General features: G+C 36.3%; 1 protein-coding gene across 6 annotated transcripts in view; it reads right to left on the reverse strand.

Annotated features, from left to right (window-relative positions):
- Positions 1 to 391: 391 nt before the first annotated feature.
- The window catches only part of ECI2 (enoyl-CoA delta isomerase 2), a 33,668-nt gene continuing 16,940 nt past the window's right edge, over positions 392 to 17,119 (reverse strand). For 5 of the 6 annotated variants that reach the window (XM_028513645.2, XM_028513643.2, XM_036026512.1 and 2 more), the window contains 5 exons: positions 7,814 to 7,916; positions 6,944 to 7,064; positions 2,767 to 2,856; positions 1,852 to 1,995; positions 392 to 1,262 (listed from right to left, as the gene is read on the reverse strand). In XM_028513645.2, coding sequence (XP_028369446.1) covers positions 1,107 to 1,262; positions 1,852 to 1,995; positions 2,767 to 2,856; positions 6,944 to 7,064; positions 7,814 to 7,916 — 614 coding nt within the window. In that variant the 3' untranslated portion in view covers positions 392 to 1,106. The remainder of the gene's footprint in view (positions 1,263 to 1,851; positions 1,996 to 2,766; positions 2,857 to 6,943; positions 7,065 to 7,813; positions 7,917 to 17,119) is intronic. The other variant, XM_036026513.1, reaches the window with a different exon arrangement.

Consider the following 17,119-nt stretch of genomic DNA (forward strand, 5'->3'; position numbering starts at 1 on the left):
AAATATTTAATAGTGATTTTGCTAAAGAAAAAAAAAGGATTAAAAGGATTGTTAGGAAAAAGGGCAGCTTTTATATGAACTTGGCTACTTTGCAGAATTGCAGCTACCTCAGCAATTTTTTTACGAAAAGTTTATTGTGGCATCAGTGTAGCAGGTCAGTCAATTAGCTGGTTCAGTTTCCACCAGCATTGTTATGGGGAAAGAAACCATTTCCACAAGTGGGGATTTAAGATAAATGCAACAAAACTACAAAATTCAGATTGTCTAGTAGTTGTAATTCTGAAAATGCATCTTTGGACGTGGGTAACTCTGTTTGGGGAACAAAAATTAGATGTGGAATTCTAAAATTGCCAGGTTGAACACGTTTCTCAATAAAGAAACAACACTATGGGTGTTTTGGATGGAATTCTTTATTTGGTGTGATTGTCCCTAGCATGCAGGATGTTACCATATTTGGCGCTGGGCACTAAATACACCATGAAAAACCAAAAATATGGCCCAGCCCTCCCAAACACCATTAAGTGACAATACTACCCCAGCAGAGAACCACTAGTGAGGTGTCATCAAATACTATATGATCAATTGATTCCTGGGCAGGGTGGGAGCAGCAGCTGGGGACACTGAGCCCCTGCACATGGAGAGGGCAGGGGTGGCAACCTGGGGTGGAGAGGACTGCAGCCCCACACAGCTCCCATGCTTCTACTGGCGTCAGGAGTTCAACATGAAACTTAGTTAATTTTTTAAATTTAAAAAAATTTATTGCTTTTTAGAGAGAAAAGAAGGAATGGGAAGGGGAGAGAAATATTAATTTTGTTCCACTTATTTATGGACTCATTTATGGACTGTATGTGCCCTGACTGGAGATTGAACCTGTAACCTTGGCATATCAGGATGATGTTCTAACAGGAGTATCCAGCCAGGGCAAATGTATGTAAATTCTTAAAGCTTATTTAACTTTTCATCAGGGCTCTGGTAAAATATAATCATCATAAATCATAATTCATCACTGAAAAAGGCACAGTGAAGTTCATTTAGTTCAAATATTAGAAATCAGAAATCATAGCACATCCATTCCTTTGAAACACTTAACTTTCCTCTAGTAGTCATCACAGTTTTGCTTTTCTGGATAAGAAGTTCACGGCTGCATTTATGCATTCGTTGGACAACAATCTTTCTTGGAGGACACTACATTCTTCAGCATTAACAGCATATAGCTTTTCTTTCTCCATATTTCTGATGACCTGTTTTGAAATTCTTATGGACTATAAAAAACAAAAATCAACAATAGGTTTAAGAGGTATTCTAATAGAGTGGGAGTATTCTAAAATTCTAATTCTTATTTCTTCATTGTTCATTTAATCCAGTGATACATTATGATATATATGTAATGTAAGACAGTGCTTCTCAAACTTTAATGTGCATACAAATCACCTTAGGTACTACAGCTTCTGGTTCCAGGACCACAATTTTGAGCAACAAAAATGTAAGAGCAATTAGTCACTAGCTATCCATGACATATGAAAACGAAAGTGCTACATTAAGAATCTCCCAAAATTCAACCTATCTTATCTACTTTCTCAACTAGATTCAAGACTAAAAGTGTCCTATAATTCTCCTCAAAGTTTTCCCCATAAGGGGAAGGCCCCTGTGCCTTCATATCATAGAAATGGAATGCCTATTTGATAAGTTTTTGTAAAAATCAGAATTGTTAACATTATTACAGTTATTTTTAATTGCAAATTTAGATGTACTCCAAGCCAAACAAGTATTTTTTTTGGATTGCTTATTCTCTTAAGGTTAATAAGATTATTTCCATGTTTCATACAAGTAAAAAAAGAAAGGAATACTAACATTTGCGGGAAACTCTGAATATGCTTTCAGCCTGGCCCAAACTTGTTTCTGAAAAGTATTATCAGGAAAAACTTCAGTAACAAGTCCTCGAGCACATGCTTCTTCTGCTGTTAACTTCTTTCCAAAAACAAGCATCTCTATTGCCTGAAATGAAAAGCAAGACTAAGAAATTAACTTTGAAATGTGAACTCAGCCTGTGACAGAATAAAGAGATTTAAAAAATATATATTTACAACAAAACCCTAAATGCAATGAAAATAGGCTTGATTCCTACTCCCCCTTTCAGATCTTGAAGAATGTTTGCTGAGCCTTGTCACGATCCCTTTGGAACCATGTACACAGAGTGTGGGCAATTATGTTCCCATAAACTCAGTGACAGGTCTGAGCAGCCACTTAACTGCTCTAGGAGCCTTAATGCCCTGGTGAAACCAGCTGATGACTGGAAGTGGAAAACCCCCTGGGGCCTCACATCTGCTGGTACATCACATGATTCTGAAAGTAAAGATGCCACTGTATCACTTTCAGCAGATGATGCTTATCCAGGAAGAATTTAAGAAGAGGAACGAGTCCAGCAGACCAAGGGAGGTTGGCACAGCCCTGGTCCTTTACCTGAGGAATACCACCCAGCTGTGGAGGATGCAGCCTGTGCCACTTGTGATGTCCCTGGCACTTACCAGCCAGCTGAATGATCAGTTTCCCAGATTTGGGGAGCTGCAGAGACAGTTTCTAATCTCCCTCCATACTAGACATTTCCCATAGCCTGGTTCTTCATATTTAAGACTTTTAGGAGTTGAGGAGCAGATAATTTGTTTTTCTTTTGTTTGAATTATCAAGTGAAAGAAGAGAGAGTATAAGATTACTTTTCGAATAGAGATGGATCATTAAAATTTATTTTTTAAGGTTTCCAAAGGTTACCTTGGCTGGGCCCATTATCTTCGGAAAAGTATAAGAGGAGCATCCTTCTGGACTTAGGCCTAGGTGACTAAAAGGAGTATGAAATGTTGCCTATTTAGAGAAAAAAAAAAAAATAGTAACTTTTGTAAGTGATTTTAAAAAAATCATTACTTACTTAGTTGAGAAACTTTTTTAAAAAATTAGTATTATTGCCCTGGATGGTGTAGCTCAGTGGATTAAGCACGGGCCTGTGAAGCAAAGGGTCATTGGTTCAATTCCCAGTCAGGGCACATGCCTGGGTTGCGGGCTAGGTCCCCAGTAGGGGGCATGCAAGAGGCAACCACACGTTGATGTTTCTCTCCCTCTCTTTCTCCTTTCCTTCCCCTCTCTCTAAAAATAAATAAATTTTAAAAAATTAGGATCATTGTCGTATTATATACTTACAAAATTCACTCTTTTAATGTACACAGTTTGATGATTTTTAACATATGTATAGTTATGTAGACACCACCAAAATCAAGATCCAGAATATTTCCATCATCCCTGAAAGTTCCCTTGTGTCCCTCTGCAGTCATTCATTCCTCTCACTTCAACCAACCTGATATATTTGTCCCTAAAACTGACTTTTCTAGAAAGTTATATAAATGGGATCATATACTGTGTAACCTTTTGTCCTTTTGTAGGCTTTCATCCTGAGCATAAGGCTTCTGAGAGTCACTGTTTGTTGTATATGTTACTAGTTTGTCCCTTCCTATTTCAAGTAGTATTGTATGAATGTCTTAATTTGTTCATCCTTTCATTAGCTCAAGCCATCAGGATTATTTCCAGTCTTTTGGCCTTTATAAGTAAGGTTGTTAAGAACATTTGTGTACAGGTCTCTGCAGGAACATGTTTTCAATCCTCATGGGTAAATAGCTAGGAGTAGAATTGTTGGGTTGTGCAGTAAACTTTGGTTTACTTTATAAGAAGTTTATATGGTTTAGCTTTATAAGAAGCTACTAAACTATTTCCAAATTGTACCATTTAACATTCCCATTAGCAATGTATGTGTTCCAGTTGCTCCACATCCTAGCTAAACCTTGTTAGTCTTTGTAACTTTAACTGTTCTAGTAGGTATGTAGTGGTATCTTGCTATGGTTTCAGTTTACATTTCCCTAATGATTAATAATGTGCATCTTTTCATGAACTTATTAGTCATCTGTATGTTTTTGGTGAAGTAACTATTATAAGTACTTTGCCCATTATTTTTAAGTTACTTTATCTTTTTATTATTGAGTTGTAAGAATTCTTTATATATTGTGGTTAATAATCATTTTCTCAATGGTGTCTTCCTTGTATGTTTTTAAGAGCTATTTATACTTTATTTTCTGTAGGTTATTTATGCCTCTCCATCATCCATTTTTATATTAAGTTGTTGACCTATCAGTTTTTAGATGCATTTAAAAAATATATTAGAAAGATTAGCCTTTATTAAGTGAATTAAAAAAAGTTTTCTCTTCAGTGGATTGAGCGCGGGCTGGGAACCAAAGTGTCCCAGGTTCGATTTCCAGCCAGGGTACATTCCTGGGTTGCAGGCCATAACCCGCAGCAACCGCACATTGATGTCTGTCTGTCTGTCTGTCTGTCTCTCTCCCCATCCCTCCCTCCCTCCCTTCCCTCTCTAAAATGAATAAATAAAATCTTTAAAAAAAAAATTAAGGTTTAAAAAAAAAAAGTTTTCTCAGTGTCATCTGTCTAAATTTTGCCCCAGAGGTTTTTTGACTGGCTTTAAACTGGAAAATATTTCGATATTGGTTATTTAAAATATAGTCATTTTTTTAATATTTCAGAAATATTTCTGTGCTTCTTGATGAATATTAACAATATGTAAACAGAATATTTAGGTTTCATTTCCCATAATCATATATTATGTTTTTATTTTAATGAATATTGTTAAAAGATGTAATTATATAATGTATGCAGCATACCACTCAAAATAATAAAAATATAAAGTAAAAAGTTACCAATGTTTTCTCTCCCCTTTCCCCTAAAAGAAAGCTTATTCAGGAAAACATACTGAGGAGTCACAGCCTAAGGAACATAGCAGTAAACCGAAACAAGAAAACCACAAACAGGTACATACAAAGCTGATGATAAGCAGCATTTAACTTATTTATAAGTATGTTATAAGTAAGCATTCAGCTTATCTGTAGAAATGGAGCTGTAGATGTAGCTAAGGGTTTAGTCTAATGCTTTGGCATCAGCCTGCTCAGTGGGTCTGCTCGTCCCTTAACCTCTCTGTGCCAGCACGCCCATCTTCGGACTGGGGAGGAGGGCCCCTCTCAAGGGGCTGCCATGGGCATTACATAAATGTTGCGCTGCGTACCGACAGAAGGCCTATTATAGAGTGACTACTCAAATACTTATCATTTTTATGATTTCAACTTTTTTACTAACTTATACAATAAAGGTTCCATTTGTTGACAAACTAATAGGAATTCACTATTACTCATAATAAAGAATAATTTGGTTATATGGGTTAAATGTTAACCCCCATTTAATATGGTGTTTATTCATGAAGCTAATAATGATAAATCCTATTCAAAGAATTCTTCTCTACTGGTTCTTTCTTCTGTATCTTTCCCTAATTTAAAATTAAAACCTGTTTTAATTCATTTGGGTGAACTCTTAGCAATAGTTACTATTTGTTAGGTATTTTACTTTGGGCCAAATCTTAGCATTAAAAATGTGTATATACTTATTAAATACAATTTATGAATATAATAATATAATAAACACAATAATATATTAATATATAATATACAATAATATATAGTATAAAATAATATAATTAATATAATAATGATATAAATTATTAAATATATATTTATATTTATATTTAATATAGTAAGTACATTTAAAATATATATTTACATATATGTTCTCTAATTTCAATTTTAATTCCAATTTATATCAGAAGATGGAAGTCCTAGAAATCTTAAAAAAAATAATGTATATGATAGTCATTTCCATTACAGTGGGCAAATCAGGACAAGGTTCAAATATGATATTTCCCCTAAAAGTAATGAAGGATGAGACCCCAAATTCAGGCCAGGTATTCCTCATGCCATCCCTGTTCAAAGCAGGTCAATTAATTGGTCATTTAACACAAAGAATGTGACCAAGCACTATTGATTTTTGCCTTTGAGCAGAAACTTCCACCTATAAAAGTTAGGCATTGTAGCTCCTAGGATTTCATTTGCTCCCATTATGGGAAAATTATTAGTAAGAATCAGATATGCCATCTTGCCCACATGGTTAAGTGGGATCCAGTAAAAGATAAACCAAAGAGTGAAGGGCACTATTATACAGTCCCATCTATCAATCAGTGGGGAAAACACCTCCAAGGCACATCCCTAGGTTGTGGGTTCGATTCCCTATTGGGGTGTGTATGGGAGGCAACCAGGTGATGTTTCTTTCTCATATCAATGTTTCTCCCCTCCTCTCTCTTTAAAATCAATGAACATATTTTAAAAATTTAAAAAAAATGAATGTTAAACACTGGTTATCTCTGAGTGGTAAGAAATAATTTTTAACTTTTTTCTTTGTACTTTTCCTTATTTTTCAAAATTTTATTTTCTACTGATACTGATACATTCTACTGATATATACTGATACTGAAATAAAAACAGAAATTAAAATCTATGTAATTCAATGGTGAACACAACACTAAATTGTATTTTGGGCAAGAAACTTCTCTGAACTTAGGTTTTCTTATCTGCAAAGGAGGGAGTAAGAGCAGATAATGCTCAAAAGTCATCTTCATATTCTAAAATTCTAAATTCTAGAGTTCATTTACTTAGGGAAAAAAGTATCAAATAATCTACTTGTATAACCTGCAAAGATGCTACTCTCCCCTCCCCCAGCAAGTTTTCAAGGTCTCTGGACTATTTTACAGTAATATGAAAATTAAATTTCTGTTGTGTAATTAGATTAAAATATAGAAACAAGAGTTGAAAAAATGCTCACAACATGCTCGATGTTTAGAAAAATTCAACTTAAAAACTCAAAATGAGTCAAATTAGCATAATTCTTTGGAAAAATTTAAATTTAGTCAATTCAACAACAAAAAATACCCATTTACTACTAGCAACAATAAAGGAGAATTCAAAGGATCTCATTTTTACTTGCATTAATAAGTTTCTGGAAACTAACGTACCCTGTCAGAGGCATACACAGCATCGCATAGCCCAAGGATGGTGACGGCGATTCCCACAGCTGGACCGTTTACCACTGCAATCAGTGGCTTAGGAAAATCTATAAAACTGTTTACAAAAACCCTACAAATAAATACAAAAGCATGTTTTAATGTTCCAAAGCAGCATTACTGAAGTATAGGCAAGACAGCAGGACTCTAGAAAAACAAAAGTTTCTGGCTAGGCTGGATGTTTCCATATCGCCAACAGTGCCTCCCCATCTTGTCACACCAGATTCATCCAGGGCACCCATCTGAATGGCCCCTGATGGAAGCTCACAGTGAGCCCTATAATTTGACCTTGGTTCAAATATTGTATTCTGGGCAGTTAGGTCAGGACTGTAGCCCAGCTATAGACTTAGAGATTCAGATGGCAGACTAGGCATACACTCCAACATTAGAACTCAGAGGAACAGGCTCAGTGGGGATAAACAAAACGGGAAGAGAGAAGCCTTGTATCTTCTGTGCTTTTTGAGACTACTTCAGTCTTCTACAACCAGCAATCATGGAAGTCATGCATTCCTCTGGCTGGATGATAATTTGCTAAACTCCTCTCCTCAATATGAGAGAATTCTATTTACCTTATTTACTACAGTTTACTTTTATGTTTTCCAATCAAATCTCATGTAGGACAGCAGGATGAGCAGGTAACAGAAGTTAAAGTGATAGAATGAATGACTACCCATTGAAAGAGGCAGTCTGGAGAAATATGCATGTTCAAGGTCATAATTAATTACACTGACACAAAAAGTATTTATTTTACTTTTGTTTAACTAAATACCAGTTTGATGAATACAGATGAACCCTTTAGGATCAGACAAATGGTACTCTTACCTCAGCATATCAAGATTATTTTTAACTTTCTCCTCTATTTCGCCAGCGGTAATACCACTGAAGTCAGTGAGATCATTCCCACTACAGTAATAGTCACCATTTCCTGTAATTAAAATCACAAACTCACCATTTGTTCATTTTATAATTATTGAGTATCTACTATGTACCAGGCTCTATGCCAAGCACTGGAAACACACTGGTGACCCAGCTCTGGTTCTTGCCCCAATGCACAGATTAATGAGTAAAACAGACACTGATTTTATAACACATTAATAAATGTGTTATATAATAAATGTAACCAATGGAACTATCATACAAAGGAAAGGTACATGATGATGATGTGCATATATGTCACAGGGGATTTGGTCTAATCAGGGAGCTTAGGTAAGGGACTTTTCTAAGAAAGAAACAACTGAACTGAGATCTGAAAGACAGGCAAGGTTAGCTAGAAAAAAAGGTGTGGGGAGAATATTCACACAGAGGAAATAGCACATGCCAAGGTTCTGTGGAGGGGGTAGGCCTGGTGTTTATGATGGGTTCAAAGCAGTGCCATTGTGCCAGAGCAGGAGAAGCCCTGGGGAAGAAACTGGTGTAGGATGAGGATAGGCAGGATATAGCACGCGAGTCTTTGTAGCTCCTTCCTTCGAAGAGCCATAGTGGTGTTTTCTTTTTGTTTTAAAGTATGATACATACAATAAAATGACCAGTTTTAAAAACTCGGTTCAGTGATTTTTGATAATTGTAAATACCTGTGTGATCACAATCCAAAACAAGAGATAAAACATTTCCATCATCCCAGAAAAAGTTCCCTTAAGCTCTTTTGCAGACATAATACCACCTCATCCTGTCCTGAGGCTCTCTGGCTTCAGTCTCCATAGTCTCGCCTATACAGAACTTAGATAAAGCAATACAATATGTACTTTTTTGTGTCTACCTTCTTTGCTCAACCATATTTTAGATTCACCGTGTTTTCTGTGTGTATCAGTTATTCATTCCTGTTTATTGCTGAGCAGCATTCCATTGTATGAATAGTTAACATGTTCACTTACCCACCGATTGGTGGACCTTTTGTTGTTTTCAATTTTTGGCTACTTTGAAGTACGGCACTATGATTGTTCTTGTACAAATTTTTTAATAGACATATCCTTAATTTACCTTCAGTAATTGCCTAGGCATGGATAGGTGTGTCACTGGGCTGATGTGTAATGCTAACAAGTTGCCAACTAATACTCCAAAGTGTTCTCATATCAGAAATGCCTAAGAGCTCTGGTTGCTCCACATTATCACCAATATTGGGTATTGCTTGTTTTTGGATTTTAGTCCTTCTAGTGGGTGACATATTACATTGTAGTTTTAATGTGTATTTCTTTGACGATTAATGACATTGAGCACCTTTTCATTTCATTTTTTTAATGAAGTGTCTAAATCTTTATCCAGTTTTTAAAATCTGGTAGTTCATCTTATTAATTTGTAGGAATTCTTTACGTATTCTGAATATTAGTCCTTAATGAGATTTATGCACAGCAAATATTTTTTCCCCAGCCTGTAGCTTTATGCTCATTTTATTACTATTGTCTTTTGATAAGCAGACATTTTAAATTTTGATAGTCTAATTTGTAAATTGTTTCTTTTATAGTTAATGCTTTTTCTGTCCTGCCCAAGAAATCTCTGCCTACTCCAAGGTCACAAGACATTGTTCTGTTCTAGAAGCTTTATGTTTGTGTTCTATGTTTAGATAATTTTTAAATTCATTTTTGTGTAGGGTGTAAGACAGGATTGAAGTTCATTTCCCCCCATATAGAAACTTAGTTGTTCTGGCACCATTTGTTAAAAGATTTTCTTTCTCCACTGAATTGTTTGGTGCCACTTAAGAGTTTTTTTGTTTGTTTTTGTTTTTGTTTTTTGGAGGGCACCGTTCTTTTTATTTATTAATTCAAATGCCAGAGTTGATGTTTTGTAATGCACAACTTTTAAAAATTGACATATTAATAGAAAATAGAACAAACATAGGAAGTATCTAAGATTTCTCCTGTCCAGTTCTCATAAAAATTTCACCGTGCATCCTTTTGTTTTTCACTCAGGGGTGCAAAGCATTACCATATTATAGTAATACATCATAGTAATATGTTGCATACTCATATTAAATAAGAACAAATCCAGGGTAAAACTTCTTATCCTGGTAACTCCATGGAGTGCTTAGAATTAATGCAATTTAGGAACTTAGTTCTTATATCATGTCAAAATGCTTAAATGTTGTTATTTAAATGGAAGGAAAAACAATTTCCCTAATGAGAAAACTTTAAGGAAAGCTGAATTAATTTAATGAAGCAGCAGCTCCACCAATGGTATCTTTTTCTTTTTTTTTGGTCAAGGTACTTTTTTTTTTTGAAGCCCAAAATATTTATAGGAATACAATATAATCATCACTCGACAAGGTAACCCAACAAGGTAAAATTAGTCATTGGTATCATTCAATTAAAAAATTAATTAAAAATGGGACAACTGTAATAGCATATTCAATAGTTTTTTAAAAATATATTTTATTGATTATGCTATTACAGTTGTCCCATTTTCCCCCCTTCACTCCCCTCCACCCTGTACACCCTCTCCCACCCACATCCCCCCCTTTAGTCATTTCCACGTGCCATATACGTTCTTTAGCTTCTACATTTCCCATACTATTCTTACCCTCCCCCTGCCTATTTTCTACCTACAATCTATGCTACTTATTCTCTGTACCTTTTCCCAACCTCTCCTCCTCCCACTCCCCTGTTGCTAACCCTCCATGTGATCTCCATTTCTGTGGTTCTGTTCTTGTTCTAGTTGTTTGCTTAGTTTCTTTTGGTTTTGCTTTAGGTGTGGTTGTTAATATTTGTGAGTTTGCTGTCCTTTTACTATACATGTTTTTTTTTTTAAATCTTTTCTTAGATAAGTCCCTTTAACATTTCATAAAATAAGGGCTTGGTGATGATGAACTTCTTTAACTTGACCTTATCTGAGAAGCACTTTCTCTGCCCTTCCATTCTAAATGAAAGCTTTGCTGGATAGAGCAATCTGGGATGTAGGTCCTTGTCCTTCATGACTTGAAATACTTCTTTCCAGCCCCTTCTTGCCTGTAAGGTCTCTTTTGAGAAATCAGCTAACAGTCTGATGGGAACTCCTTTGTAGATTACTGTCCCCTTATCTCTTGCGGCTTCTAGGATTCTCTCCTTCATTTTTACCTTGGTTAATGTAATTATGATGTGCCTTGGTGTGTGTTTGCTTGGGTCCAACTTCTTTGGGACTCTCTGAGCTTCCTGGATTTCCTGGAAGTCTATTTCCTGTGCCCGAATGGGGAAGTTTTCCTTTATTTGTTCAAATGCGTGTTCAATCTGTTGCTTTTCCTCTTCCCCTTCTGATTCCCCTATAATTCGGATGTTGGAACATTTAAAGATGTCCTGGAGGTTCCTAAGCTTCTCCTCATTTTTTTGAATTCTTATTTCTCCATTCTTTTCTATTTGGTTGTTTTTTTCTTCCTTCTGGTCCATTCTATTGTTCTGAATCCCAGTTTCCTTCCCATCACTACTGGTTCTCTGTGCATTTTCCTTCATTTCTTTTACGGTAACCTGCATTGTTTCATCTAATATGCACCCAAAATCAACCAATTCTATGAGCTTCCTGATCACCAGTGTTTTGAACTGTGCATCTGATAGATTGGCTATCTCTTGGTCGCTTAAAATGATGAGTCCTGAGGCATTGATCTATTCTTCTGTTTGAGACATCTCTCTCTCTCTCTCTCTCTCTCTCTCTCTCTCTCTCTCTTTTTTGGTCTGGTCACTCCTGTTATGGTGAGGGGCGGACCCTTAGGTGTTCACCAGGGCTGGGCATCCCAGTCGCTAGATTGTGACGTTGTATGTGGGGGAGGGGTGAGAGGGAACAAAGGCGGTAGCTCCATTCTCCATGGGACCTCAGTCCCTTCCCTGGGATCCTGTGTTGCACGCTCTGCCCTGCTCCACAATCGCTGCCTCACTGGGTCTGCCAGCTGCCACTTGCACACTCAGGGTCTACCCCCTGCAATCTCACGTGCCCCAGATGCCTTACGTGCCCCCAGTTGCCTTATGCGCCCAATTCTCTTTGCTCTCCTCGCGGTGACCCACGCTGCAAGCCGCGCTGGCTGCTCCTCTCTGCCCCTCCTACCAGTCTGGATGAATGAGTCTACTTCAACTTCTTGGCTGTCCGACTTCCATTCAGATAAATTCTCTGTCAGTTCTGGGTGTTATTCTGCCTCTAAATTTTTGTTGTTCTAATCTTCGTTGTGTGTGGAGATATGGTGCGTCCACCTATGCCTCCATCTTGGCCGGAAGTCCCCACTTAAGAGTTTTGAATGTAGTGAAGAGATTGTACTGGGCATGGGAAAGAGGAGGGCAAAAGAGGATCAGAGAGACTAGACAGGACTCACCAGTTCAGACAAGAGTCCATGGTGGCTTGTACTAGTGAAGAAAAGACAGAAAAAAAAAAAAAAAGGATTGATTCCAGAGAGATTGATAAAATGAAATGAGATTAGACTGGACTCGGGAGGCGAGGAAGGGCCAGGGGTCAATAATGAATGTGAGGATTCTGATCTACATAATAGTGTAGATGTGGAGCCACCACTGTGATTTGGAAAACTGAAAAAGATCCAGGCAGTGAGATGTGGGAGGTGACACCCATTAAGAAGTACCAGGTGGGTATACCAGTCTGGAGCCCTGTGGAGTGTCCTGAGATACTAACACAGGGCTCACTGGCATATATATAAGACTTTTGTTGAAGTGTGGGTATAAACGAGAGGGTCCAGGGAGGACATAGAGCAAGGAAAGAAGAGTGCCTGGGGTTAAACCTTCAGGAACTCTCCCATGTGATGGCCACAGAGAAGATGAATCAGCGAAGGATATTACAGTTGCCACCAGGGACAGGGGGAAATCAGGTACAGGCTGTGCTACCTGAGCCTAGGGAAGACAGAGCTAAAGGAGGGAAAGTCAGATAAAGCCTGAAAAACATATGAGGATTTAATTATACAAATGTCAGGAGAGACCAAAGCAAAAAATGGAGATTGCAATGGAATGGGCTTGAGGGCCAGTTTCAAAGATAAGATTTAAAGAATGAACATTTCTTTTTGTAGTAGGGCTTTACACAGTTATATGTGGGGTACTGAAAAGCAAAGAGCTATATTTGATTTCGGTAGTATTATTACATAATAAATTTATTCCTCAATTTTTTTCCTGTTTCCACCAGGAGCAAATAGTGTCATAAATAGGATTTTCAATAATATTATGAGCAATAAATCCCCCCCCAAATTTTATGGTGATCTTCCAAATATATTTGTGTGTGTGTGTGTGTGTACAAAACATTAGGAACTTAGATGTCCTGTGGACTCAAAATAGAAGTGATGAACCATAGAAAAAAATGAAAAGGAGTCTAAGAGTTCAGGAAAAAAATAAAAGAGAAAATCGTTAAAAACGAGGCCATCAGAAGCAGCGAAAGAAGGAGGGACATTGCTAAAAATGCAATGAGGGTACTAGAGTACAGGATTGAGACAACTGAGCAAAATAAATGGAAGAGAACAGCATTAAGAATTCAGAGAAAATAACAGGTAACAGACCCAGCAGACCAGACATTTCTTTTCCATAACTAGAATTTCTTTCAAAGAGAACAGATCAATTGAAGCCAAAACATTCAGAGATATTATCAAAGAAAACTTAAAATAAGGCCTTAATAATCGGTTTTTAAAAGATATGCATTGCCTAGGAAAAAGTGATACAAATGGAAAAGGATCCCATGGCCATCTAGAGAAAAAAATGATCTTAACATCATTTTTAAGGGATAAAAACAAAATTAATGGTAGCCTCAAACTTCTCCCCAGCAACATTCAATGCCAGAAAAATTGGGGCTTTGTTTAACAGACCATACACTTGGAAGAGAAGTTTAAGGATGTCAGGAAATTCATGTTCACTTCCTTGCCCTTCATAGAGACAACCAACAGATACTGTCCAAAGGGAATATACAAGCCAGAGATATTGATGTATACCATATAAACACATGAAAGTAATTGCTAAAAGCAAGCAGCAAAAAAACCCTTCCAAACTATGAGAAGTAAAACACAAAGAGAAATACAGACTATGAAATAAAAAATAACAAAGGAAGCATTATAAATAGAAAGCATGTGGGACGCTACAACTAAAACTCAGCATTTCTGTCATATATACAAGTCTAAATAGGTAAATGCCCCATTACAAGAAAAACTCAGACTGCATCAAAGGAGAAAACCCAAAAACATCTGCATAAAACTCAGTCAATAAAAAAAAATCCAGAAAAATGTAAAGTTAAAAGATGGGTACAGGTTCGCAGACAAATGTAAACAGTACTGAAGCAGGTGTTACAGTATTAATATTTGAGAAGGTTGGTTTTTCAATGTGAAAAGCATTAAATAAGCTAGATGGCCATTGGTAATAAAGAATAAACTCCACAGTGAAAGCATAACTATAAATCTTTTAGTATCATTAAGATAAAACCTTGCTTTAAAGCAAAAGCTGTTTTTTTTTTAACATAAAGGAGAAATTGACAGAAACGCAACAGGAAACATCTATTAAGATGCCCCTAATTCACTTTTTTTCAGCCCAAGACAGAGTCATTATAAGGAAAAAACAGAATTTGGAGAATCTAAATATATATATAAATCAGAAAGATATGTCCAACTGACATATTTTAAACTCTATACCTTAAGAGTAAAGAAAACTTACTTAAAATTTTTTTTCATATAACTTATTATATTGTAGATTATCACATATGTAAAATAGCATGGAACTTACTTTTGAAGTTCTGGATGATCAAAAAAATGGGCCATTGTCTACTTTATTTTCAAGACAGATGTCAATAGATAGCAATATATACAAAACTTTAATATATTCTAAAAAACTAAAATTAGTAAAACTGATAATCACTGATTATAGTGAATAAAGCTAGGAATTAAAAACACAAATGGAAACTTTCTAGAAATTAAAGGAACTGCTATTAAGTAATGCTTAGATCAGAGGAAACAGAAGCCAAAAGTGAAGTATAGAAAATAACCAATAAAGGCACTATTTCTCACAACTTAATCTTTCAATTTTCTCACCTATAAAGTAGAGTAATAATAGGGCCTACTCTCATAGCACTGTTGCAAGAAAGCTTAGAAAAATTAAGAAATTAAAAGAAAAACTTAAAGAGAATTAAAGTGTTTAGAGTGCCTGGCAAGCAGAAAGTATTACCAGTATATAAATATTAAACATTATTAACATTGTTACTAAACTGACAATTTTATTTTCAGTAATACTAAAAGTAAAATTTAGCAATATAGAATATTGCTACAGATATTTTGCATGTTAGTTGAAAGACATACATCCAAGTTTATTCACTGAAACACCTTTTTTTTTATTTTCACCCAAGAATATTTTTCACTGCTTTTGAAGGGAGAGGAGGGGAGAGAAACATCAATGCAAGAGAGAAGCATCATTTGATTGCCTACTGTACACATCCAGACCAGGGCACAAACTCACAACCTTTTGATTATAGCAGGGGTCCCCAGCCTCTGGGCCATGGAGCAGTACTGGTCTGGGCCTGTTAGGAACTGGGTCACACAGCAGGTGGTGAGTTTGAATGTAATGTGCTTGACTCATCCCGAAACCATACCCCACTTCTGTGGAAAAATTGTCTTCCATGAAACTGGTTTCTGGTACCACAAAAAAATTGGGGACCGCTAGATTACAGGATGATGCTACAACCAACTGAGCCACTGAGCCCAACCAACTGAGGCCAGGGCTGCAACACCATTTTAATAGCAAGAGATTAAGTATAATCCACATGTTCCTCAATAGAGGAATGATGAAATCAATGATAAAATCCAAAAAATTTAGTACTTTGTAGCCCTGAAGAGAAAAACTTAGATGTGTAGGTACTGATGGAACGGTTTTTCAGGGAATGTTAAGAAAGGAAGTTGGGTATATTTATGTATTGTATGCTTCCTTTTCTGTTTTAAAAAAAGTGGAGGAAAACTACCACACATGCTTGGACAGTATATGCCTTTCTTCCTGAAAGGCATCTGAATTTTCCTAGGGAGCAAGACTGGGGTTCCATGGAGAGTGAGATTTAGTTTTGTCATGTACTTTTCATACATTTTGGTTTTGTAAAAACCATGTGCCTATGTTATACTTATATTAAAAAATAGTTTAGAAAATATCAAACATTCTCCAGTATTGAACAAATGCTACTTCTAGACTACTGTTTTTCTCATCTTCACTCTCCTAAGTTACCTGGGCAATCACATGGACTATGAGGGCCCCTTCAACTCTTTGCTTTCATTCATCCCCTAGAATCAGCTATTAGATTTCTCTCTCTCCCCCTCTGCTTTTTAATAAAAGCTATCTGGTACCTCTAGATAATACTTATTTTACAACTTTTAATGATAATGAAAAAAAAAATCACTCCTGCTTCTGCCAGGCCAACTTCTAACAAGTTTCTGCTGTGTGCCATGCCTGTTACCTGCATCATCTCATGTGATCTTCTCAACCATTCAATAGGGTTAATAAAACACTGACTTCTCCATTCAAAATGAGAGGTCACCCATAGGTAGTAGGGCATGAATTCAGGATTTAACCTCAAGTTGATCTGAGTCCCCACTAAGCATGGTGCCCTTTCCAAATCCAAACCTTCATTTTCCTTATTCTCATCCATTCAGGTCCATGGGCATCCATCATATGTTCCAGTTATAACCATAGCACTGACATAATTTCTAATGTTTTTTTATTATATCTTAAACATTTTCTATATTGTTGGTCTTTACACAATTATACTTTTTAATGCTTGTCTTATATACAGTAGTGGGTATTCTGTAATTTGCTTTATTATTCTATTATGGCAACATAATTTGGAATTTTTGTTTAAAGTATATTTTATTGATCATGCTATTACAGTTGTCCAATTTTTTTCTTCCCTATATCCCCCCTTTACCCTGCACTGCCCCAACCTCCAGCATTCCTCCTCCTCCTTAGTTCATGCCCTGGGTTGTACATATAAGTTCTTTGGCTTCTCCAATTCCTATACTATATTTAACTTCCCCCTGTCTATTTTATGCCTACCAATTATGCTTCTTATACCCTGTACCTCATCCACCCCTATTCCTCCCTCCCCTTCCCCACTGATAACCCTCCATGTGATCTTCATTTCTGTGATTCTGTTCCTGTTCTAGTTGTTTTTTGTTTTTTTAAGTTCAGTTATTGGTAGTTGTAAGTTTATTGTCATTTTCCTGTTCATAGT

The sequence above is a fragment of the Phyllostomus discolor genome, chromosome 5 (genome assembly GCF_004126475.2).
Source record: "Phyllostomus discolor isolate MPI-MPIP mPhyDis1 chromosome 5, mPhyDis1.pri.v3, whole genome shotgun sequence".
Classification (NCBI taxonomy): domain Eukaryota; kingdom Metazoa; phylum Chordata; class Mammalia; order Chiroptera; family Phyllostomidae; genus Phyllostomus; species Phyllostomus discolor.